The sequence below is a fragment of the Sceloporus occidentalis genome, unplaced genomic scaffold (genome assembly GCF_023333645.1).
Source record: "Sceloporus occidentalis isolate IW3139 unplaced genomic scaffold, rSceOcc1.0.p SCAF_2, whole genome shotgun sequence".
Lineage (NCBI taxonomy): Eukaryota > Metazoa > Chordata > Lepidosauria > Squamata > Phrynosomatidae > Sceloporus > Sceloporus occidentalis.
Window position 1 is genome coordinate 128,419,488 of NW_028316982.1, and position 23,771 is coordinate 128,443,258.

Below are 23,771 nucleotides of genomic sequence, written 5' to 3' on the forward strand. Positions count from 1 at the left end.
TGCTAGTACTCTGGACACTGCAGAAGCACTTCTGTTTAATCAGAGCCCTGCTCTGTGCACAAGCCTAGGAAATTAAGTAATGTGGCTATGGGGAATCTGTGCATTACAGGGACAAATAATTTCATATACTACAGCCATGTGGCAACTCTGGGATGCTATCACAAGGAAAATTGATTTATATAATGGAGAATTAAAATTAAACTCCTAATACAAGTTCTGAAGGCACAAACCTCATCTCTGTGTTTTTGACAAAAAACCAAGAACTGAGAAACGGCATCTCCTTTTCTGCCTCGTGGAAGATATGGAACAGGCTTTTTCCTACTGACGGGAGAGCCTGAGCCTCTTTTGGCTTCTTTCTCTTCAAGGACTTTTTCAGGACTGCTATTCTTAGCAGACATGCTGATATTCTTAGCATGGCTGACCACTTCTTCAGGTTCAGTCATTACAAGCAATTTTGCTTTCCTCCTCCTCTTGGCAGGAATATCATAACCTTTCTTTGATTTCAAAGTCTGAGAAATGTCTTCATCTGTGTAAATTTTATCCATTTCTTCCAAAGTTTTAACAACAAGACCTGCTTCCTTTGCTACTTGAGGATTAAGAAGAGGTCTGCCCCTAATATAAATGAAAGTATATTTGGCTTTCCGTTCTTCCATTGTCAATAATAATGCATTTTTTGCTTGTTTAACACCCATTTCCCACTGTGGACGTAGTTTTCCAGAAATAGGTTTTAACATCTGTAGAGAAATGCCAGAGTTGATTAAACATGAATAACTGATCAAGATCAAAAATACAAAAAAGTCTACATGAATTGTGAAAATCATCATCTTCATCTACACCCCACCTTTTCCTAAAATCAGAACTCAAGGTAGCCTATAATCCACACAAAATCCATACAATATAGTTAAAACATACCAAAACATTAATACTAAAATGTCAACATTTAAAAACAATTTAAAATATACAAGTAAAATGATTAAAGAGCAATTAGTCTAGCATCCACTTAAAATCTCTTTGTAGAAAAACCTTCAGTTCTTAAAAGATTGTCAAAATTTTTTTAAAAAATTGGCTGCTGAAATACAGTAAAGGAAAGGGGCATTCTGGCCTCCTGAGGAAAGGAGTTCCAGAGCTGAAAGGAAAGACACTATTTGTGTCCCCACCAGCCATGCCTGTGAAGGTGGTAGGATTGAGAAAAAGATCTCGCTTGAGGATTTCAGAACTCCAGCAGGGTCATATGGGCTATCAGCCTGAACCTAAGCCACGAGAGTATAATTTTACTATCAAAAAGCACAAAACAAAACTTCACAGCTGTAACACACAAACACATAAAGGTTATAATTTTAGACCACTCACTGGTGTGAGAGACTGTGTGGTCAGACTCTCACAAAAGAAAACATTAATTAGCAAATGACCTGAAGTTTGGCATGGAACTATGATTTTTTTAAAGAAATGTGTGACAGTCTTGATAAGGTATTCAGTATCCCCCAAATCATTTGCAGCACTTCATTATGAATATTTAATCTGATAACATACCAACCATGCTGACACACGGAGCACCTATAATCAATGTTTACCTTCATTTTGTCTGCTTTGGTAAGGGAATGCTTTGCACTTTCCTGGCATAACTGTTCAAACTGTTCTTCTCCTTTGAATGGTACAAGACTTTTTTCAAATACCCAAGCTCGTTCTGGAGCATCTCCAAAGAACTGCACATGATACTGGCGAAAACTCTTCTTTCGACCTGAAAAATGTAAAATTCCTATTTATTTATATACATTTAAATTCTGGTCTAATCTAGATAGTTATGAATGAAAATAGGCCAAAAGCACAAAGCTTGTGTAAAATCATAATCAGCAAAAAACATTTGTTTAAAACCCTAGTGTTATAATCTTCCAAGACTTCATCTTATTTCATAATGTTTGACATCATGTCCCATGTCTATATATAGATTGTTCAAGCAGAATGCTTATGAATTTTATCTCTGAATGGTCTATACAGTGTAATGCACATATCTGCAGTGGTTACATTCCAAAACCACCACCACCACCACCACTCCCTGTGGATACCTGAATCTCTGGCGGATACTAGGGCACTCTATTGTTTTCAATTAGATTGACTTCCAGCCCAAGCATACCATATAATCACAGTGGAGAACTTAGAAATATCTAAAGAGAACACTTCTCATTCTCCAGCATAATTCTATAGTATGGTTGGTCTGGACCATGAGATGCCTAAAAAGGGCTTTTCCCCCAGATATGGGTAAGTGGAAGAAGAATTTGCAGATATGGGGCTAGCCTGAAGAAGAAGAGCCCTCCCTCCGGTCTATCTGCCTTTGTACAGGCCTCAGAGGGAGAGAAGAATGCTGGACCTGATCCCCTCCCTCCCTCACCATTCCCTTCTCCTTTTGTGTCGTGTCTTTTAGATTGTAAGCCTGAGGGCAGGGAACCGTCTATTATCCCCTCTGTTGTAAACTACCCGGATTCCCAGTGATTGGGCGGTATATAAATAAATCCATTATTATTATTATTATTATTATTATTATTATTATTATTATTATTATTATATTTTTTACTGTAGCATAGAAAACCTATTTACTGATAACTATGCATCTATAAAACAAATATTTGGAGAGTGTTCAACAGATATCAAAAAGAATCTCATTAAATATACAAGATATTTAGGGGATGAATAGGCCAAAAACACAAAACAAAATTCCACAACTGTGATATAAACTCACAAAAATTGGTATGTGAGACGGTGGAGTCACACAGCAAGACTATGTAAAGGCTATGTTGTTGTCTTAGAACTCCTGTGCACACTGAATAATGCAAAATAAGATCAAAGAATGATGTAACAGCTTAACACTGAGTTAAGAGGAAGAGAAGCAAGCCAAAGCTAAAATAAAAAATTAACAAGGGAGGTCAAGAAAACTGATTATGTTTAAATCATGTGGGGACAAAATGCAGCTCAGTCCCCACATTCACCAAATGTTTGTTTTGCTTTGCATTTAAAGGCTAACTTTGGGGTATAAAATTTCTGTAATCCACCTCGAATCCAGCAGTTTGGGTCATCTTGCCTAACCCTGTACCCTGTAATACTAGGGGGAAACCTTAAAATTGACAATTTTCCAGCTGACTTACTGTGGTGCCAGTGCATCCTACTCTCCTTCATAGTTGCTACCTTGTGGTTTAATCCTATAGTTATCCTCCTCTTTTGTTTTCCTACCTGGATTTCAACCAAATTTATTAATCTTGGTTTTGGTTGTAATGGTTAATATTAAATAAGTTAACTGGGGAATAAACAAAAAATACCCCACATGCTAGAAAATTGTCCCCAAGAACATAAATTAATATTCTACAACACAAGTAGCGCAATCTATTATTATAATTACTGGTCAGTAAAATACACTAACACTAGCATCATCTTCTAGCTTTACTTAATAAACAGCTCAATGTCATCACATCACCACATCACATGTTATTGACTTCTCATTTAAATACATAAACATGTGTTTCTCTGGCTTTTTCTGCACTCTTCAGGTCCCACATTGCTGCTGAAAATGCAATGGTTTTACTATTAATCCCTCATCCCAGTGTAAATCAACAAAAGCATGTTAAATAAAACACTGGAGATTTTCCTTGTTACTTTTTGCGTGTAATACACCAATCTTACATCTGACAAACTATCCCCCCAAAAGGGACATACCATTTAATTTTGTGAAGTTATGAAGGAGAGGATCCGTTGAAATCATACACGGCCACCATGGATAGCCAGATACTTTGGACCATACCAAGTCTCCTATTTGATACCTCAGTAGATGGCCCTTGTCATCTTTTCCTGGAACTAAATCTTCTTTAGCAGAAGTCTTAAAAAAAACACAGGCATTTACAAATCTACAAAGTTGAATAACAAATGTGTTCATATTAAAATACACATGAAATATGCGTGATAAGTACAATACCACTTAATTAGTTAGTGGCAGCACTGTTTGCTTAATTCATTTCCATTCTAATGTCCTATCGGAGTTTGTATAAAAACAGTTAGTGTCAACATTTTAGCCTGTTAAGAAACACTGGTACAGTAGAGTCTCGATTATCTGAAATAAATGAGCGGGCTGATAGTCGGATAGCCAAAAATGTCAGATAATCCAGAGGGCCCACGCCGCCATTGGGGACAAAAGTCCTTTGCCTCCCCTCCCCTCCTCCCTCTTCCTTCACTCCCTTCCCTGTCTCATTCCCTCCCTCCTTCTCTGCTTACCTCCTGAGTCCTGTTCCTCCGCCACGGCTTCTGCCCTGGCTTGGCTGCAGCGGGGGGGGGGGGGGAGTCTCCTCTGCAGCTTGGAACCTCGGCCCTCTCCCAGCCCTGGCAGACTCTGTCCCCCCTGCAGCCAAGCCAGGGCAGAAGCCGCCACGGAGGAAGCAGGACTCAAGAGGTAAGCAGGGAAGGAGATGGGGAGGGAAAGAGGGAGTGAGGGAGGAAAGGAAGGAAGGAAGGAGGGGCTTTTGTCTCCAATGGCAGCGTACCATTATCCGACATCCCATGCTTCTTCATGAGCACAATGCACAGGTGGCACGCTCACGAAGCAGCATGGGACATCAGAGAATCCAGAACATCGGATGACCGAAGGACGGATAATCGAGACTCTACTGTATCTGCACATCTATGGTACAGTACTTTCTAAAACTACAAATGAGAGTCCCCATTATGTTTTCACTAGTAAAACTCTTACGTAGAAATAAAGAGCCAATTGAGATCTCAAACAAGACAGTGTTTTTATTCCAGTTTCTCTGGAAGTCATACAATTTGTTATGACTAGTACTATAAATCAAATTTTGGCTGTTTGTTTTTTATGTGTGTGGCAAAAATACAAGCCCAAATTATGACCAAAATTACCACAAAATATTTCACAGAAGAGAAATAAGGACATTGGCTCTTACCTGTGATATGTCCGTTTCCAGTAGATAAGAGCCCCACATCCTGTAGTTTGGGTTACGCTCCACCCACTCACTCCAATAGGCAGGAAGTAAAGAGAGAGACCTTCTGGTGACCCCATGTGGGTGGAGCTAACCCTAGAAGGCCAGTCGTAAAACAGCCGAATGCTCCAGAAAACAACATAAACAATTTATTTGGATATCAAACTATAGAGAATTGGACAGTGATCGAGAGAGGCAGTGAGCAATCTATCTTGCTCCCCATAGGGACGCACTATGTGGATATGAACCATCCCTAAGCCAGCACCCTGAAGGTGGGCCAGGATGTGGGGCTCTTATCTACTGGAAACGGACATATCACAGGTAAGAGCCAATGTTCCTTTTCCCAGTAGATAAGACCCCCACATCCTATAGTTTGGGATTTACCAAAGCCGATCTAAACAGGGTGGACAGTGCTGGCCCTTCAGAGACTTAGGTTTGAGCACCCGCTGCAGGACCCCGCTGTCAACAGCAGCCTCAGCCGAGCCAAGCTGTCAAGCAAGTGATGCCTAACAAGTGTGTATGGTGGCTTGTAAGTGGCCACCCTGATGGTCTTTGCTATAGGACCTATGATGGCTAGAGGTGCTCATGCACCTGCACTCTTTGGTATGGGTGACTTGGTTTGTGGTGGTAACCTCGCAAGGATTAATAGCAGGTAGTAATGTAGGGCCTGATCTACGTGCTGGGTGTGGAGGTCGATGCCTTCTTGCCCATAGAATAGGGCTAAAAGGGAAAAAGTGGGGGTTCAGAGGAACGAAAGCCGTTTCTCCTCTATGAGTGACTGGTTCTTCAGTATGGTGTATGTTTTATATTCTGTCCAATGACTGGGAGAATGAAGTAGGAGGCTGAGGGGATATGATTGTGAACTCTGAGGAGGTTAGAGCTCACCCTGAGGGTGGGGTCTGGGTCTGGCTGAATTGCCATGGAGTCAGTTGTAATAACATTTAGCTGCTAGTGTGATAGCAGGACCCCAGGCTCAGACCCCCAATGTGCCAAAGGGGCAGAATCAGGAGGGGAACCAACCAGGCAAATGGTTTAGAGAGATCTCCCTTAGGAACTAAGACAGTCAGCACCCTCAGGACCATGTATAAATCCCAGAGCAGAAATGGTGTTGTGTAGGCAAGGCAATCAACAAGTCACCTGAGGAATCTCTGACCTTGGAGATGGGATGCTATCCCATCCTAGCCCCTTGCCTGTGTCACAACAGTGAGGTCATAAGTGAAGTCTGTTTATGACTGTGGTGGCCTAACGCCTCCGCCCATGTCTTCCTGGAAGAATTTCAGTAAGGAGAAGACTGAGGGTTTTGGGGAGTCCTGAAGGACATCCATGGTAACTAATGTGTTATAGAACAGTGTTTCCCAGGCTATCTGGTCTGAGGAAACAGCAATTGTTTATATTGTTTTATGGGAGTTTAACAGGAGTAGCAGATCTGGCCAAGAGACTGACACTTCAACTAGTATTGGTATAGAGAGATGGAGAGGGACCAGGCTCACCCTGAGACTGGCAGGAATGTCAGGCATGGGTGCCTTTTGTTTCATGGCCCAATCCTATTTCTCCTTTACTAGTCAGTCTAGGGAAAACAGAAGCTAGTGATCCCAATGGGGAGAAGAAGGATTGTCAGTTAAACCGCCAGGATTTTAACTTGTCTAAAATGTGGATTATGGTGGATTATATGATCATTCAGAATGGAACCTGATCCAATCTGGGCCTATGCCAGCTTCCACCCGATCACTGATCACCTTGACAGCTGATTATAGCAATGAAGGTGATATTAAGGTGATTTTACTTGTAGAAAGATAATGAAGACTTGCCACTCTGAAAGAGGAATGTTAATGCCTGACCACCAAATAATATTTCAGAACAATGTGCAGTTCCTTACTGGAACATCTGTGCACCTGTATAAAATAAGACTAATTCCATGGCTAGGCAAGGGAGACACTGGATTAACCTTTATCTCGCAGACATTGGTGAGCCCATGCAGAAGCGTGGATGCACTCTGTGTTAACAAGGCCTGTTGTCAGAATTAAGTCTGATTTCATCTGAGGACGAACTTGTCTAGAGACTTTTAAAAAATCACCCAACTCCATGTAGCAGACTATCATCAACCTATAGGAAGGCTGATGGGTCTCCTGGCTGAATGAACTGCTGACTGAGGAGTTATTAAATGTTAACAGAGGGCTTGGCAAGGATAACCCTTTGGTATCTAATTTCGAGAGAATTTTCTCCAAAAAAAGATCTGTCAAAAGAAAAGAAACCTAAATGTTAAATAGTACAGTGGGCCCTCAATATGCACTGGAGTTGGTTTCAGGACTTTGTACGGATACCAAATCCATGGAAGCTCAAGTCACATAAAATATAATGGCATAATAAAATGGAGTATCTTATATATAATAGTAAAATCACAGTTTGGTGTTGGTGGGGGTGGTGTGTGTGTGTGTGTGTGTGTGTGTGTGTGTGCGTGTTTACAAGCTGTGGGTATATAGATGGCTGGTGTAAGTCCCTATATGAAGCTGTATGGTATATTAAATCTGAGCACGTGTTGCATCAGAAAACAAGTCCATTTTTCCAGCCTGAGAAGGCAGTGGACAATGGTGCTGTTTGGACCAGACCTTGCCATGAAAACTCAGTCAGGGATAAGACACTCATCCACACAGCAGCTAACCTTATAACAATAGAATCATAGAATTGGAAGAGACCACAAGGGCCATCAAGTCCAATCCCCTGCCATGCAGGAAATCACAATCAAAGCATGCCCAACAGTAAGCAAAGGAATCTTGTAGCACCTTAAGACCAACTAAAAGAAAGAGATTGGCAGCATGAGCCTTCATGGCCTTGAGCCCAATTCATCATATGCATGATAGACCTTGTCACAATAGGCCTACCAAGCCAGGGAGCAGTTAAATGACAAGTCCATCAGCAGACATTCTAATTTAGAATCACAGAGTTGGAAGAGACCACTAGGGCCATCCAGTCCAACCCCCTGCCATGCAGGAAATCTCAATCAAAGCATCCCCGACAGATGGCCATCCAGCCTCCGTTTGAAGAAATCTAAGGAAGGAGACTCCACCACACTCCGAGGGAGTGTGTTCCACTGTCAAACAGTCCTTACTGTCAGGAAGTTCCTCCTAAGGTGGAATCTCTTTTCTTGCAGCTTGCATCCATTGTTACGTGTTCTAGTCTCTGGAGCAGCAGAAAACAAGCTTGCTCCAACCTCAATATGACATCCCTTCAAATACCCAAACAGGGCTATCATGTCACCTTTTAACTTTCTCTTCTCCAGGCTAAACATCCCCAGCTCCCGAAGCAGTCCTCACAGGACATGGTTTCCAGACCCTTCACCATTTTAGTCGCCCTCCTTTGGACACTCCAGTTTCTCAATGTCCTTTTTGAATTGTGATGCCCAGAACTGGACATAATATTCCAGGTGGGGCCTGACCAGAGCAGAATAGAGTGGCACTATTACTTCCCTTGAGCTAGATACTATACTTCTATTGATGCAGCCTAGAATCACGTTGGCCTTGTTAGCTGCCGCATCACACTGTTGACTCAAGTTTATTTAAAATGTAACTATCTAGACAAAGTAAGAGGAAATTGTGTTGCTCTTTGTGGCAGATCCCTCAAGGTTCTACAGGATGTCTGTATGGGATTTGAAGCAACCCTTTAGCAGAAAAACCTGATTATATTGTTTTAAAACACTCATGGGGGAAGGAAAGGGGAGCCAGCTCTCCTGAAAGGTTAAGCAGTATCTCTTGTAAATGTGAGCCCCCAGCCCTGTTGCTGTGAGGGCTCTCCCCTCCTTTATTTCACCTATAAGAGAGGCTGCCTGGGCAGTAGCTTCTTCCAGGCAGTGAGGAAACTGCTCTTAAGTTAGCAGTGACTGAAGACCATTCATAATATGGGTAGATAGCTGAATGTGGCCTGTAGTGTAGCCCTGATATTCACAGGGCGTTTTGTTTTCTTTATGTATGAAACAAAACCAACTTCAAGCTGGGGTTTAGAAGCTTAGCCCTTTCAATCTCAGGCAGGCTTTATAGTAACCTGGCTGCATTTTCGAAGCTGGCTTATTCCTCAACTCCCTTCCCACTTGCATAGGTAGCTGGGAAGGGCAGAGGGGGCTGCTGTGGGACATGGCTCCCCATTTACCCGAGATATGTCTGGATCCTGATAAAGGATCAACTCTGATGGAAAGGAGAAGCCAAGGGCCCCAACGGCTCTTCTCAATAACTCCACAGTTTGGGGCAGCCTAACATAATTGAGGGTGTAGGGAACTCTCTCCTCATCCTTCCCACAAGTGTCCCTCCCTTTTTTTTTTTTTTTTGAGGAGGGAATGCAGGAGGATTTATATCCATGTGCTCTCTCAGAAAATCAGAGTTGGAAGATAGCTCAAGGGTCATCCTGTCCAACCCCATTCTGCCATGCAGGAACTCTCAATCAAAGCATATCTAACAGATGGTCCTCCAGACTCTGTTTAGAAGTGGGTGGCAGAGGCCATGCTCCCTCTGGTGAGGAATATGAAGCCATTTTATGCTTTTTGTGGGATGCTCTGTGGCAACCAAAAAAAGACCATTTTAGAGTTGCAAGTTTCGGGCCCTACTGGGCCCAGTCTAGCTTCCTTTAAAGCCATGCAGCCAAGATGTCCACTGTGCATGCCAGAGGAGGATTCATTTTCCTCCTTTCAGACCATCTCATTATAAGAATCAAAAGGGAATGTGCAGGAGCCCTGGCAACACTACCATGTGTTCCCCAGGCTGCAACAGGATCGCCCAAAACTGTTGGGGTCCTGGGTGCCACTGGGGCCAGAGATGGGAAGGAAGGGAGGAGACCAAGAGCTTATCCCCCCATCTGCCCTTCTGGCAGAGTCCCAAACCTTATGCTAGGCATAGTGCCTACAGTGGCAATGGCAGAGGCCTCCTGGCAATGCCTACCCTGAGCAAGGTCATTAGATCTGGCAAAGGTTCTTTGGTGGCTGAAGAGAGAGGGCCCCTGGTACTCACCTCTGATCCTGTGTCATCTGGCTGGCTTGACTCTCTGACCTTGGCCCTGCTTCAGGCTGGGCAGAGGTGATGCAGAAAAACTCTTTGCCATGGCTTTTGGCTGGCCTGTCCTCTGTACCCTGGCCCTAAACAGGCTGGGCAGAGATGCTGAGAAGGGAAGTTTCCATAACTTCTGGCCAGTTTCATCACTGATCCCTGGCCCTAAACAGGCTGGGCAGAGGTGATGTGAAGAAACAGAGACATGGAAGGGACACCACTCACCATCTGTTCCCAAGGCTCCCATGTGCTGCAAAGCTGTTTGCAGACATCTCCTGTGGTCCCACCATGAAAGGGGGCAGCTTGGAGGAGAGGAAGAGTCATTGGCAAAGCCAAGACCTTTCTCCAATCCTGGGAGCCCTTGCCATATTAAAGTCTTTCTTCATGCTTCCAAGGCAGCAAGAGAAACAAAGTGAAGGAAAAGGACTGGAGTAGCTGTAGTGAAGAAGGTGCAGAGCAACAGCAAACACATCCTACTGGAGTGATAGGCAGGACAAGACTGGCCTTCTAGGGTTAGCTCCACCCACCTGGGGTCGCCAGGCCTCCCTCTTTGCTTCCTGCCTATTAGAGCAAGTGGGCGGAGCATAACCCAAACTACAGGATGTGGGGGTCTTATCTACTGGGAAAAATTCCTGGCAGTAGATGGATTGCATACAAAGATTTGCTAAAACATTAAAATACAGAATGAGAACAAGAGAAGAATTGAAGAGAATGGAATTATCTGCCTTCAAAATGGACCCCCCAAAAATGGAAACAGAAAAGATAGCATTTGAAAAGCTCTTTTTATGGAAAAAGACCATTTAATTTTAACAATCTATAAACGGATATTAAAAGTAGAGATGGAAGGAAAAATAATAAAGGTATGATTACCTGGGCACAGAATATAAACTTGACTCAGAATTAGAAAAATTGGAAAACAACTTTGAAGAAAAATTTAAAACATCTACAAAATGTTTTATAGATGGTACCTGACATCTAGGAAATTAGCAAAAGTATACAAAAGCAGTAAAGATGAATGTTGGGAATGTGGGGAGTAAAAAAAGGATTATTTTCTCACAAGTGGTGATATAACAATAATAAAAATAAAAATCTGGATTCAAATCCATAAAATCCCTGACAGATTGCCATCTAGCCTCTGTTTAAAGACCTCCAAAGAGGGAGACACCACCACATCCTGAAGGAGTGTGTTCCACTGGCAAACAGCTCTTGCTGTCAAGATGTTCCTCCTAATGTTGAGCTGTAAACTCTTTTCCTGTAGCTTGCATCCATTGTTCCGTATTCTAGTCTCTGGAGCAGCAGAAAGGACAGGTTGCTTACCTGTAACTGTATTTCTTCGAGTGGTCATCTGCAAATTCACACAAATGGGTTATCCTGCCCCTGCACAGTAAGCTTCAGAACCTTAGAGCTATTAGAAGTGTTTTAGCGTAGCCCTGCCCACTCCCCAACTGCCTATTAAACGGTTTTCCCACCCAAACCCTCAGTTCCAGGATCGAAGGAGTAACATTCACATGTTACAATTTTATGAGGACATCCTTCTTTTCACGCTGCATGGTATTATATACAGATACCTTTGACAATTTAAATTGTCCTCTGCAACTAGGGATGGCTAAACATCACTAAATGCGCACATTGAGGTCTGACTTCTAGGGTGTCCCCAATAATCTTGAGGGCACAACCTGGGCACTCTTGGTATGGATAACCCATTGCCATATGAGCGGCCTTCAGGACTGTACAATCAAATACTCTCAGGGATAGCCATGATTTGGGGTCTTGGTACAGAAGGAATATTCACACTGTATACCTGTCCAATGACAATGGCATCCTTTGCTACTGAAGGAGCAGCCTGAAATAGGTATCCGTTTCAAGGAGCGAATTGTAAGAGCCAAAATAGGCCTCAAAAGGAGGGGGAAAGCATGGCCCCAGATTTGGTAGAGCGCTCGCAGGTAGTGACCCTCTATACAGAGAAACACTATGATCCTGAATCAGGGAGGTGTGAGCCAGTGGTGCACCTCGATATATAGAGGGGAAAATAATGGCTCCAAATTGACAGAGTGCTCACTGGTAGCTGACCTTGGTACAGAGGCTATGGCCTCGAATACGAACCAGCATCAGCCACACTGGCTTTTGAGAACAGTAAATCGTGGTCACGAAATCAACCAGGCAGAAGCAAGGAGCGTGCAGCAGTACCAACGGTCCCTAGAAACTGAAAGGCCAGCTGCATTCGAATCTTCTTGTGCAGCTTAAAATGGTACTGACATTGGGCCCTTAAGATTTGTTCTCCTAAAGGAGTGTCAGGACAGAATGTGGCCATATTGTGATGGCAATCTGGCTACCACTTGATACTTGGGGAAGGTTCCATTTAAGGCCACCTGTAGGCCAATCTGGGACATCCCAGAGAGTCAGGGGCCGATGAGCATCGAAGTAGGAATGTGAGGCAATAGGTTTGACCCCAGAGAGTCAGGGACTGATGAGGGCAGAGGTAGACTGTAAGCCAATTGGTTTGACCCTGGAACACCAAGGAGGATCCAAGTGTGGCTGTGAGCCAATCGGTTTGACCCTAGAAAGTCAGGGACTAACAAGGACTGACATCAAGCTGCAAGTCAATTGGTTTGACCCTGGGGAGTCAGGGACCGAAGAGGATTGAAGTGGGACTGGCTGTCAATTGGTTTGACCCTGGAGAATCAGGGACCAACAAGGATTGAAGTCGGACTGCAAGCCAATTGGTATGATCCTGGAGAGTCAGGGACCAATAAGGATCCATGTCAGGCTGCTATCCCCAGATTCTGGGACTGATGAGGATCAACACTGGGCTGCCAGCTAATCAGGATGGCCCCTGAAAGTCAGGGACTGATGAAGATCGAAGTTGGGCAGCCAGCCAATAGGTTTGACCCCAAACAGTAAGGGAGTGACAAGGGTCGAAGTAAGACTGCAAGCCAATCGGTATGACCCTGTAAAGTCAGGGACCGACAAGGATCGAAGTCGGGCTGCCATCCAATCGCTTTGACTGTGGAGAGTCAAGGACTGATGAGGATCGACGTACAGCTACCAGCCAATCGGGTTTGACCTCGGAGAGTCAGGGATCGATGAGGATCGCCACAGGGCTGGGAATGAGGTCAAATGAACACTCCAAGTGATATAATAACTCCACCTCAGAAGTGCGATGGCCCTTAGCCAGGCATGAGAGCAAGGCGAGCGGCCATGACACAGGTTCTCCTCAGCAAATAGAGTGGCTATACACCAGCAAGGAAGCAAGGCTACTAGTCCTTTTATAACCTTTTTAAAACGTGCCAGTGAGGCAGGTGCTGTTTTAAAATTTTCTCCTTAAGAGTACAAAGGGATTTTGCCAAGTGCACAAAGGAGGCGGGCGCCATTTTAAAAATGCTCCTCAGGAGTAAAAGGGGACCTTACGGAGTACGCCAGCGAGGAGGGTGGCTGTTTAAAAGTTTTCCCCCTCAGGAGAACAAAGGAGCTCTGCCAAGCATGCCAAGGAGGCAAACAGCTATTTTATTTTTTTTTAATTCTGCAGAAAACAAAGGGCCTTGCCAAGTGCGATGGAGAGGCAAGCCGTCGTTGAAACAACTTTACCTCAGAATTTAAATTAACACTTGAGTATGCAATTCTCTAAGAAATCACAGCACTTATTTAAAATATGAAGAATGATGTTAAACAATTACCACCAGATTGATCTTTTCAGATTGATCCTGTCAAATAAAATTTTAAAGTCTGATAGGAAAATGAATCTCTGAAGAGTTCATAGACACTACAGCTGCTGTGGCGGAAAAAAGGGAACCGAGGGTTTGGGCAGGAGACGACCAATAAGGCAGTTGGGGAGGGGGCAGGGCTACTGCCAAACCACTTCTAACAGCTCTAAGAAGGTCTCGGAGCTTACTGCGCAGGCACAGAATAACCAATTTGTGTGCATTTGCAGAGACCACAAAGAAAAAACAAGCTTGCTCCATCCTCAATGTGACACCCCTTCAAATACTTAAAGAGGGCTATCATATCACCTTTTAACTTTCTCTTCTCCAGGCTAAACATCCCCCCTCCCTAAGTCTTTCCTCATAGGGCATGGTTTCCAGACCCTTCAGCAATTTAGTCGCCCTCCTTTGGACACGCTCCAGTTTCTCAACATCCTTTTTAAATTGTGGTGCCCAGAACTGGACACAATATTCCAGGTGAGGCCTGACCAAGACAGAATAGAGCAGCAGTATTACTTCCCTTGATCTAGAGACTATTGATGCAGCCTAAAATAGCATTGGCCTTTTTAGCGGCTACATCATACTGTTGACTCATGATGGTATAGACAATCAGTTTTCGGTAAAGAAGGTCCGACCTGTTCTTCTACGTCGTCTTTGTGTCCCACACAACTGGGTAGCTGCACCTGTGCTCCAGCCAGAAAAATCAGCAGTAGCAGAACATGACACAAACCATCCTGGGCATAAAATACTGTTTGAAAACACTGAAGTTCTGGACCATGCCAACCACTACCATGTCAGGATGCACAGGGAAGCCATTGAAATCCACAAACACCTGGACAATCTCAACCGGAAAGAAGAAACCCTTAAAGTGAACAAAATTTGGCTACCAGTCCTGAGAAACAGCAAAATAAGGACTCGGCAAATGCAAATTGGAAACCATTCAGAGTCAGGGGCTTTCCCAGCAGATAATGATCACCAATTAGCAGACATTAATCATCCTTTGCATTAGCCTCCCAGCCTGAGGCTGGCCATCAACACAGAACAATACACATGCAAATCACTCCTGCATTCCCAGGCTGACACAGTATATATACACCCAACTTTTTCCAGGCAAAGCATTGTCTGAAGATGCCAGCCACAGATGCTGGCGAAACCTCAGAAAGAAACTCTGCTAGAACATGGCCAGATAGCCCGAAAAACCCACAAAAAACCTATCTGTTTTGCTTGCAGGAGGAACACATGATCAAAAAGTGCAATGTCTGTAGAGGCTTCACGTGCCAGGCTCTAAGAAAAGAGCATCCAGAATCAAGTCCAGCCTCTGGTTTCTACAGGTTGTGAAGAAAACCAAAACCAACCAACCACTTTTCACTGCTTCTACAACTGCCACGAAGCCGAGGAAACCAACCTCCGCAAAAAGAATGTCATTGATAATGACAACCAATCCAGCCTTGGTACTGATGTCAACCACAGTATCAATGGAAACTCTCCCAGATACTGCCACACAGGTTAATGCTGTAACCATAAAAGGTAAAGGTATTCCCCATTGATAATGCTGTCAAGTCGTGTTCAACCATAGAAGACGATGCTCATCTTCGTTACTAAGCCAAACTGCCAGCATTGTCAGAGACTATTCTGTGATCATGTGGCCAGCATGACTGCACAGAATGCTGTTTATTCCCACCAGAGTGGTATGTATTTATCTACTGATGGGACTGAAGGCATGAAAGACTTGAGACCAGAAAACAAGAATGCTAATCAACAAAGCTAGCCACTGAGTGGCCCTGGCCAAGTGCCAATATCTATGGCCTCGATACTACTACCAATACCAAGGACTTTTATACCAATGGACAATATGCTGACACGTTCAGCAATGCTTCTTTCAATGACCAAAACTGTTGCACTAAACCCCTTGGTGTCAGGTTTTCTGGGAAGCAGGGAATCTGCCTGTCTCCTACTTCCACCCCCCCCCCTCCCTATTATGGGCTTGGTTGCCTAAAAGGGAGAAATAAACCTTCCAAAAGAAGGAGAACCATAGTGCCTTGAGAACTTGGGGTAAGAGTCATCAGTCCTGGAAAGATTCCTCCATCTCAGCTGTCTCCAGACCAATTACTATTGGACAGAGTACTCACGGAGGTAACCTTGTAGCCTTGGATGCAGGGCACTGCTTCTGTAGCACAGAGCAGTGTTATTTTGGGACAGACTGATTGACTGGAGCAAGAGGTTAAGAGTACATGGTGGCGGTGTGTGTGTGGAAGAGGCAGCAAAAAGGGGAGCTTTCAAATTTGGGACCTTTGCTGAGGCTTGGCTGGCAGGTTGGAGCTGCACTGCTTCCCCTACTTTCTTTCATCAGATAAGATGAGAAAAGAGATAGAAACAATGTTGGTGTATGTGTGACAGAAAGAGGGACACCTGATGCTATGTGTACAAGACATGCCTCTGGGGAAGGAGAGTATTTTGGGTCAATTCTTGGAAAGAGTCCTTCACTTTGGAGTGGCTCTTGGAATTGAAATCTCTCCCTTTCCCCATTCATGCCAGTCTGCAGTCAAGAGCATATGGCCTGTGTAAACCCCCTACACACCCACCAGCTGCACCCTTCTTTGCCCCAGCAAGCATCTTCCCTTGCACCTAGTCATCTTGGGAACAGCAACTAAGCATCTGTCTGAGCAGAGACCAAGCAGCCTGTTGTCCACATGGGCCTTTGCTGGTCAGCCAGCTGCTTGGTTGCTGCTCCCAGGGTGACTAGGTGCAAAGGGAGCAGTCAAGCAGCAACCAAGGTGATGGGTGCAAAGGGAGCAGCAACTGATTGGTTGTTTTGAATTTGCAGTAGAATAGTAGACCTACTATCAAGAAACAAGCATGTGACGGGGAGGTTGCCCAAGAGAAAAGGGGGCGGTAGCTGGAAAAAGTTTGAGTAACACTGACCTAAAGTCATCAGTACGGGAAGCATAGTCAAGATGGCCAAGAGTCCACAGTGAAGAACAGGAGTGTGAAATGTAGAATTTACCAGAGGAGGTTGAAGAATCTTGCTCCAGTTTGGCAGGGGAAGTTAAGCTTAATAAACATTATTTTTAAAAAAAATTCAGTTGATTTTGCAGCAAAAATTAAATCTCATTTTTCTAGGGGCAAAATTGGCTCCAATCGTAACTGAAGCTGCATCTGCACTGCAGAAATAGTGCAGCTTAACACTGCTTTAACTGTCATGGCTTCATCCTATGGAATCCGGGAATTTGTGGTTTGTTAAACCAGCAGAGCTCCTCACAAAACTACAAATCCCAGAATTCTATAGCAATTAGCCATAGAAGTTAAAGGGGTCTCAAATCGCATTATTTCTGCAGTGCAGCTGCAGCCTGAGTCTGCCCACTCCTGACACAGCAGTTCCTTATATGTTTCAGAAAATGTTTTTAAAAAGCTCTTAACACTGTAACTTTCACTGAGATCTACACAGGAATCAGTAAGCTAAAGACAGTGTAAGGTTAATAAAGTTATTATACGGGACGAAAAGAAAAATAAGTCTACTGAAGAGAAGTCAGTTGGATATCTGGACAATTGGCATATCTCCTCTTTATTGCAATATATATAAGATGTACTGCATATACAGTCGCCCTCCATTTTCACAGACTTGAGATCTGCGGTTCTGATTATTCACAGGGGCAACCTCCATTAAAGTTAATGACGCACGTGTCTGCGACACGTGCACATGGCTGCACACAGCCATTCAAAGCTATGGGGCTTGAATAAATGCGAATTTCCAAATTCATGGGGGGGGGGGGACGGAACGGATCCCCCATGAATTCAGAGGGAGGACTGTAAATGAATTGTGCTCTCCCTCACTCACACACAGAGAGTCAGTGGTGTAGCCATTTCCTACAGCTATGCTTAGCCCACTTTTTTCTGACCTATAAAGCAATTATGCAATATTTCTCAAATCATTTTTGCCTAATTGTAACCAATTTGGGCCCCTTTGCAAATCCAGATTACATATCAGATGAGTCACTCCCAGAACAGAATTTCTCATTGTATTAGTTTTCATTCCCAAATCAGGAAAATGCTCACCTCCTGCCTGGACCCTATCACAGGCACGTCAAAAATGTGGACAACCTGATACAAAAATGCAGCGTTCCCCCTCCCCAGGTTCTGAACTACTACCACCATGGCAAAGCGGAGGCCATCACCACCCCAAATAATTATATGGATTTCAAAGCTAAAATAAAATACCAAGGCGTTAGCGGCCGCGGTAATGGCCGCATGAGTGTGCCTGGCCCGGAGGCTGGGCCCAGGACAAAGGCCCCAATTGGGGGGAACCAGGCAGGGCCCCCCCAAAAGCAGGTTTGTCCCGGGGGTGCCGCGTGTCACCCCAAATGGCTACGCGTGTCAGCACTGACACGCGTCATAGGTTCATCATCACTGCCCTATACTGAACAGAAAGATTCTTACCCCTTGAATTTCAGTTATTTCATCAATTTTGTCTTCCACAGGTTTGCCTGCATTATCTTGTTCATTAGGATTTCCTTACTAACTCAACATGAAATGGCTCCAGACAAAACCCAAAAGCTGCTACCAGGGTACTGATGAAGCAGTCAATTCTGTTATTTTGTTAGACTTCTAATATACTGAATTCCATAAAGGAGCTTTTCAAAGTTAAGAGCCATCAGGTGTCATGTTTATTTTGCTTCATATCCCTATGCCATTCTAGCTACGGAGTCAATTCATGTATCTTCTGAGAGGAGCCCTCTATTATCAAACCATGAAGACTCTTATCATGTCTATATTTTGGATTAAAATCCACCTTTCAAAATTCTGCTTTTCTCTACTAAGCCTACACTATAGCTATACAGCATAAATCAATCAACTTAAATGGGTGGCTCATCTCCCATTACTTCAGTGCCTACTTAATGTCTGTCATAGGTTATAGACAGATGACTAGAAAACAGAGAACTCTACAGTGGGGCCTCCTTATCCACTGATTTGCCATCTGCGGATTTCAGCATCCACGGATGGCAAGCCCCAGCTGTACCCAATGGCGTTGTGGACACACTGCTATGCCACCACTAGAGACAGCCCCCACAAGCGGCCCTTGCTCTGCTTCTGGGAGAAAGAGAAAGAAAGAGGGGGATCGATGCTGCTGAATTCTCAGATAGGGCAAGGTGAAACAGAGCAGGGGAAGAAGAAACAGAAGCAAAGGAAAAGGAAAAGGAAAAGGAGGAAAAAAAGGAGGAGGAAGCAGAGGAGGAGGTGAGGGTCCCCCACAGCAGGTTCCATGTCTCTGCCCCCATCGCTTTCCCACCTGGTGCTGTCCCCTGACGCCAGCCCATCTCTCATCTCTGCCAACTGGGGCTCCCCAAAAAGAGTCATAGTTGTGATTCCCTTTCTCCCCAGCCCAGATTCCCCAAAAGGGGTTCGGGGGCTTCCTCTAGAGTGCCTGGACCCCTTCCCCAATTCCTGGACCAGTACTTTCCTCCTGAGACCAAGCTGAGGTGCTCCAGGCAGCAACCATAGGAAACCCCCAATTCTCTCTGGATTTGAGAATACTGCATGTTAGCCACAACAGGAAAATCTTAAAAGAAGAGGGAGCCAAGGAGATGGGACTTAGTTTTTTGAGGTTTCTACCTCCACAAAGGTAAAACTTGATTTTCACTGGGAATACCTTTGGAGGGTTCTAGCTATACAGCAGCTAAAGATTTTTTTTTAAATAAAACAGTATAAAACCTTCTTCAGAAACCCAATGTTTTTTGCCTAAAAAAGGGCTAGCCTCACACAGGACAGAAACAGTCTGGATCTCAAATTGCTTTTTCTGATACTAATGGAGTTTAAATTTTATTTCCTGTATTTTGCTGCTCTTTCACTTCCACAATCCACATGGTCAGAGAGGAGAGGGGCCACTGTTTACATGGATATCACTCAAGTCCATCTTAACTGATAACAAAAACAACATCTTGACAAAATGTAGGCCTATAACTCTAACAACTTCATCTTTTGCGCCCTTCCATATTTAAGACCTTTGTCTGGTGAAGATGGTAGTGGACCTTCATGTATTTTGTCCATCATGCATTTTGTCCATTTTTGGTTGCCCCAATAAAAGCATTTGTGTTCCCTGGATTTTGGATATTATTGTAAAGCTCTTCCTAGTTAGCTCTTAGGGTGAAGAAAGACAGAATAAGATTAGGGAGAAATCAGCAGATGTTTGTGATGACAAATGTGGTGTTTAGCACCCTTTCATGATGTTGAGAGATGCCTGTCCACCCACTTGACATAAAGGAGCCTTGAAATTGTTAGTTTACACAGAATGTTGTAGAATTGAAAGTGCAGGATGGCTGACAACATATATTAATACCTCGTGCTTTTTTAAAACAACAACTCCTTACATAGATATAATAGAAAGCCAGCATGGTGTAGTGGTTTGAGTGTCGCAGTAAGACACTGTGAGACCAGGGTTTGAATCCCTGCTCAGCCATTGAAACCCATCTCAGCTGCAGAGGAATGCAATGGCAAACACCTTCTGAACAAATTCTACCAAGAAAATCCTGTGATAGGTTTCCCTTAGGGTTATCATATGTAAGACATGACTAGAAGGAACACATCAACAACATAGAATCATAGAGTTGGAAGAGACTGCACGGGCCATCCAGTCCAACCCCCTGCCATGCAGGAAATCCAATCAAAGCTTCCCCAATAGATGGCCATCTAGCCTGTGCTTAAAGACCTCCAAGGAAGGAGACTCCACTACACTCCAAGGGAGTGTGTTCCACTATCAAACAGCCCTTACTGTCAGGAAGTTCTTCCTAATGGTGAGATGGAATCTCTTTTCCTGGAGCTTGCATTCATTGTTCCGGGTCATGTTCTCTGGAGCAGCAGAAAACAAGCTTGCTCCCTCCTCAATATGACATCCTTTCAAATATTTAAACAGGGCTATCATATCACCTCTTAACCTTCTCTTCTCCAGGCTAAACATCCCCAGCTCCCTGAGTCGTTCCTCATAGGACAAGGTTTCCAGACCTTTCACCATTTTAGTCGCCCTCCTTTGGACACGCTCCAGTTTCTCAATGTCCTTTTTTAACTGTGGTGCCCAGAACTGGACACAATATTCCAGGTGGGGCCTGACCAGAGCAGAATACAGTGGCACTATTACTTCTCTTGATCTAGACACTATACTTTTATTGATGCAGCCTAAAATTGCATTGGCCTTTGCAATTATGTTATACATCAAAATGCAGCATGGACCTCTTTTGATATACTACTGTATATACTCATGTATAAGTGTAGACATTTTAGCCAAAAAATAGACTCAAAAAACCTAGGTCGACTTATCCACAGTCAATGTATATACTGTATCTTATAGCTTTTCAAAAAAGGAACTATCTCTGTATAGAGCAGCAATAGGTGAAAGCTTAGTCTGCCCAGGGAGAACCTAAAAGAAGTACCAAACTCCTCTACTGTCTCTGCCATGGCACCACTTCTGGCTTTTTGAATGTCCAGGTGGGTAAATAGTGCAACTCTTTGGCGTTTCCCTCAAAGGAGTGCCGAAAGAGTAGAAGAGATCAGTGCTTCTTTTAGACACTCCTGAGATGGACTAAGCTCTCACCTTCTTCACTCTACTCAGAGAAGGGGATGTTTCCTTTTTATTAGTTAATACTTTCCCTTAACTCTTACCTTTATATCCTTTTTGACATGTGCTTAGCCATGCCAGTGCCCGGTCACCTTCCCCAGATATCACACAGGCACAACATACTGTAGTTCCCTCCTCATTCGCCAAGTCTTTAGGGAGGTAAGTACAAACAATTCTGCCTGCCAGAATTCTGTAAGTTCTTTAGCACTGATTTCCTTTGCCTTGTCCTTTACATTCCTTGTTACATGCCCCCAAGTTTTATCCACGAGTTATATCAAAATCCATAACTTTGGCTCCCAAACCTGCCCTCAACTTATACCTAAGGTCAACATATATACGAGTATATTCAGTAGTTTGTGACAATTGCAGTAAGTTTTAAAATGGAACAAAGGATTGTGGAGGAAGCATTGATTGTGAACTGGAACAATGAAAATAAACAGTCAACATTACTACAGATATTTATGTGTATTCTTTGGATGTTGAAGCCCAATGACTGAAAGAAAGTGCAAGTAAAGTTTCACCGTTTCCCCACTACCAGTGCTGGCACACTAACTCACACCACTTCTACCATTCTTCTTTTCCAATCTAGGATGAAGAAAACAAACCTCACCCACAGTTTGCAAGACCAAGACTTGATTGAAATGCTAAGTTCTGTCTTAAATATTTTCAGTGCTTTTTAAATCTGCTGTAGTGATGCCCTTTTCTGCTAATGGTTTTCTTCTGGTTAAGATTTCATTTTTTCTACATTGTACTGTTTTTATTCTTTACTAATTAACTACTCATAAAATATTTGTTAGAAAATATTTGTCATGGGTCACAATATAAATATTGTGTATTTATTGATGGGCTTCTTGAGTGTTCAGCAATCCTGCAAGTGAATCCTCCTTAAGCCCCTATCTCACTTTTTTTCTAGACCTCAGACTCAAAGACATTTTCACCTCAGACATCTCTACCTAGTCCAGTGCAGACTCACCCTTTTCCTGCCCCACTCCCCTGTACGGTCATGTAATGGCTGACAAGAGGGTGGGGAAGAAGTCAATTCTGGAGGTTTGTCACCAGTATAAGCCATGTGTCATAATGACATCATCTTGCAGGATACCCAGAGGACCTTGGGAATGACTTCAAGGGTGCCTACACACTTGGCTATAACAGCCAATCTTCTTCACTTGGCTGCTTCCATCCCTTCTCACATGCAGACATAATGTGGCCATGTGGATGGAAGGAGAGGGAGAAAGCAGCCAACTGAGCCTCATGTCACAGAATCCTTGCTTAACTGTCCACCCCTCCTCCCAAACAGACATATGGATGGGCAGGTAGGAGAGGTTGGGGGCAGCTTGTATCTACCTGTGGGACATCCAAGTTTCTGTACCGCACAAGGTCCAAATTGGACAACTACTTGCTTACTATTACTGGATGTCTCCACATATTTCGTTACATATTTTTCAAGCTGTAACACCAGCTAATCCTGATCACTGATGAAGACTAGTCGAAAGTCTTGGTTGGTTTATTTCTCAGTTGTAATGGGCTTACTGTGTTATCCCTTTTACTTATCTTCTGGGAGGTATTAAGAACTTTATTTGTATATGCACTAGTACTCTGTATGTTTGACACCCCCATATATCTGATATATTATTTGGGATTTACAGTTCTCAAGCCTAGTACATATTGGTAACACTAGCCCCTTTTTTACATTTGGGCTTTGCACACATACCAATATAAGTCAGTCTGTCTGCAGGATGGTATACATTTTATCTTTTTTAATTCTTCTTGCATTCCACCGCTTCATTTTGTCTTAATAAAACTACTGTGTTTTTAAAGTTTTTCCCCCTAGACTTTTTTGCTTTCAAACCTATAGAAACAAGTGATCTTCTGTCCTTGGCTCTCACCTATGCCCCCCTCCTGGTAATTACTATATAGCTATGAGGACAGAGAAGCACCACCTGCCAGAGGCTCTGAATGACCCTCCATGCTCGGCTACCCAACCCCCTCCCCCCAACTGGCCATGTGGGTGTGCAGGTGGAAGGGAAACTGAGCAAGGAACATCAGCCACAACTGGCTCAGATATCCAACAACAAGCAAGCCTTCCTGACTGCCTACCCCAATCCTCTCCTGCCCACACAAACACTACCTTGCCATGTGGGATGAAGAAGTGGGAGACATCTATGACAGCTGAAAACAGGTGAATCTCTTCCCCTGGTTCCCTAGCCTTCTCCCCCTAGCCAACCATGGGGTCATGCAGACTAGAAGGGGCAAGGGAGTTGAGTGAGGAGGGCCAGCCATCACCAGGCATGATTCTGGCAATGGCTGCGACTCCTTCCTGCTCACTCACCAGCACCACCAACAACTACATAGAAGAAGGGCAGGAAAGAAGTGACTGTACAGTTTTCAAAGATGTTCATGCAGAAGAGAAAAAGCTGTTTAAATTAATGTTGAAACAAATAATTTAAACAAGCACATCCCTACAGTAAAGTAT

At 43.8% G+C, this 23,771-nt stretch overlaps 1 protein-coding gene across 5 annotated transcripts in view; it reads right to left on the reverse strand.

Moving 5' to 3' along the window:
- Positions 1–23,771, reverse strand: part of NSD2 (nuclear receptor binding SET domain protein 2) — a 158,159-nt gene that overhangs the window by 116,382 nt on the left and 18,006 nt on the right. For 4 of the 5 annotated variants that reach the window (XM_089510936.1, XM_089510935.1, XM_089510934.1 and 1 more), the window contains exons 3-5: positions 3,703–3,862; positions 1,572–1,738; positions 231–734 (exon numbers count right to left, since the gene is read on the reverse strand). In XM_089510936.1, coding sequence (XP_089367062.1) covers positions 231–734; positions 1,572–1,738; positions 3,703–3,862 — 831 coding nt within the window. Of the gene's footprint in view, positions 1–230; positions 735–1,571; positions 1,739–3,702; positions 3,863–4,254; positions 4,294–23,771 lie in introns of those variants that run through there. The other variant, XM_089510938.1, reaches the window with a different exon arrangement.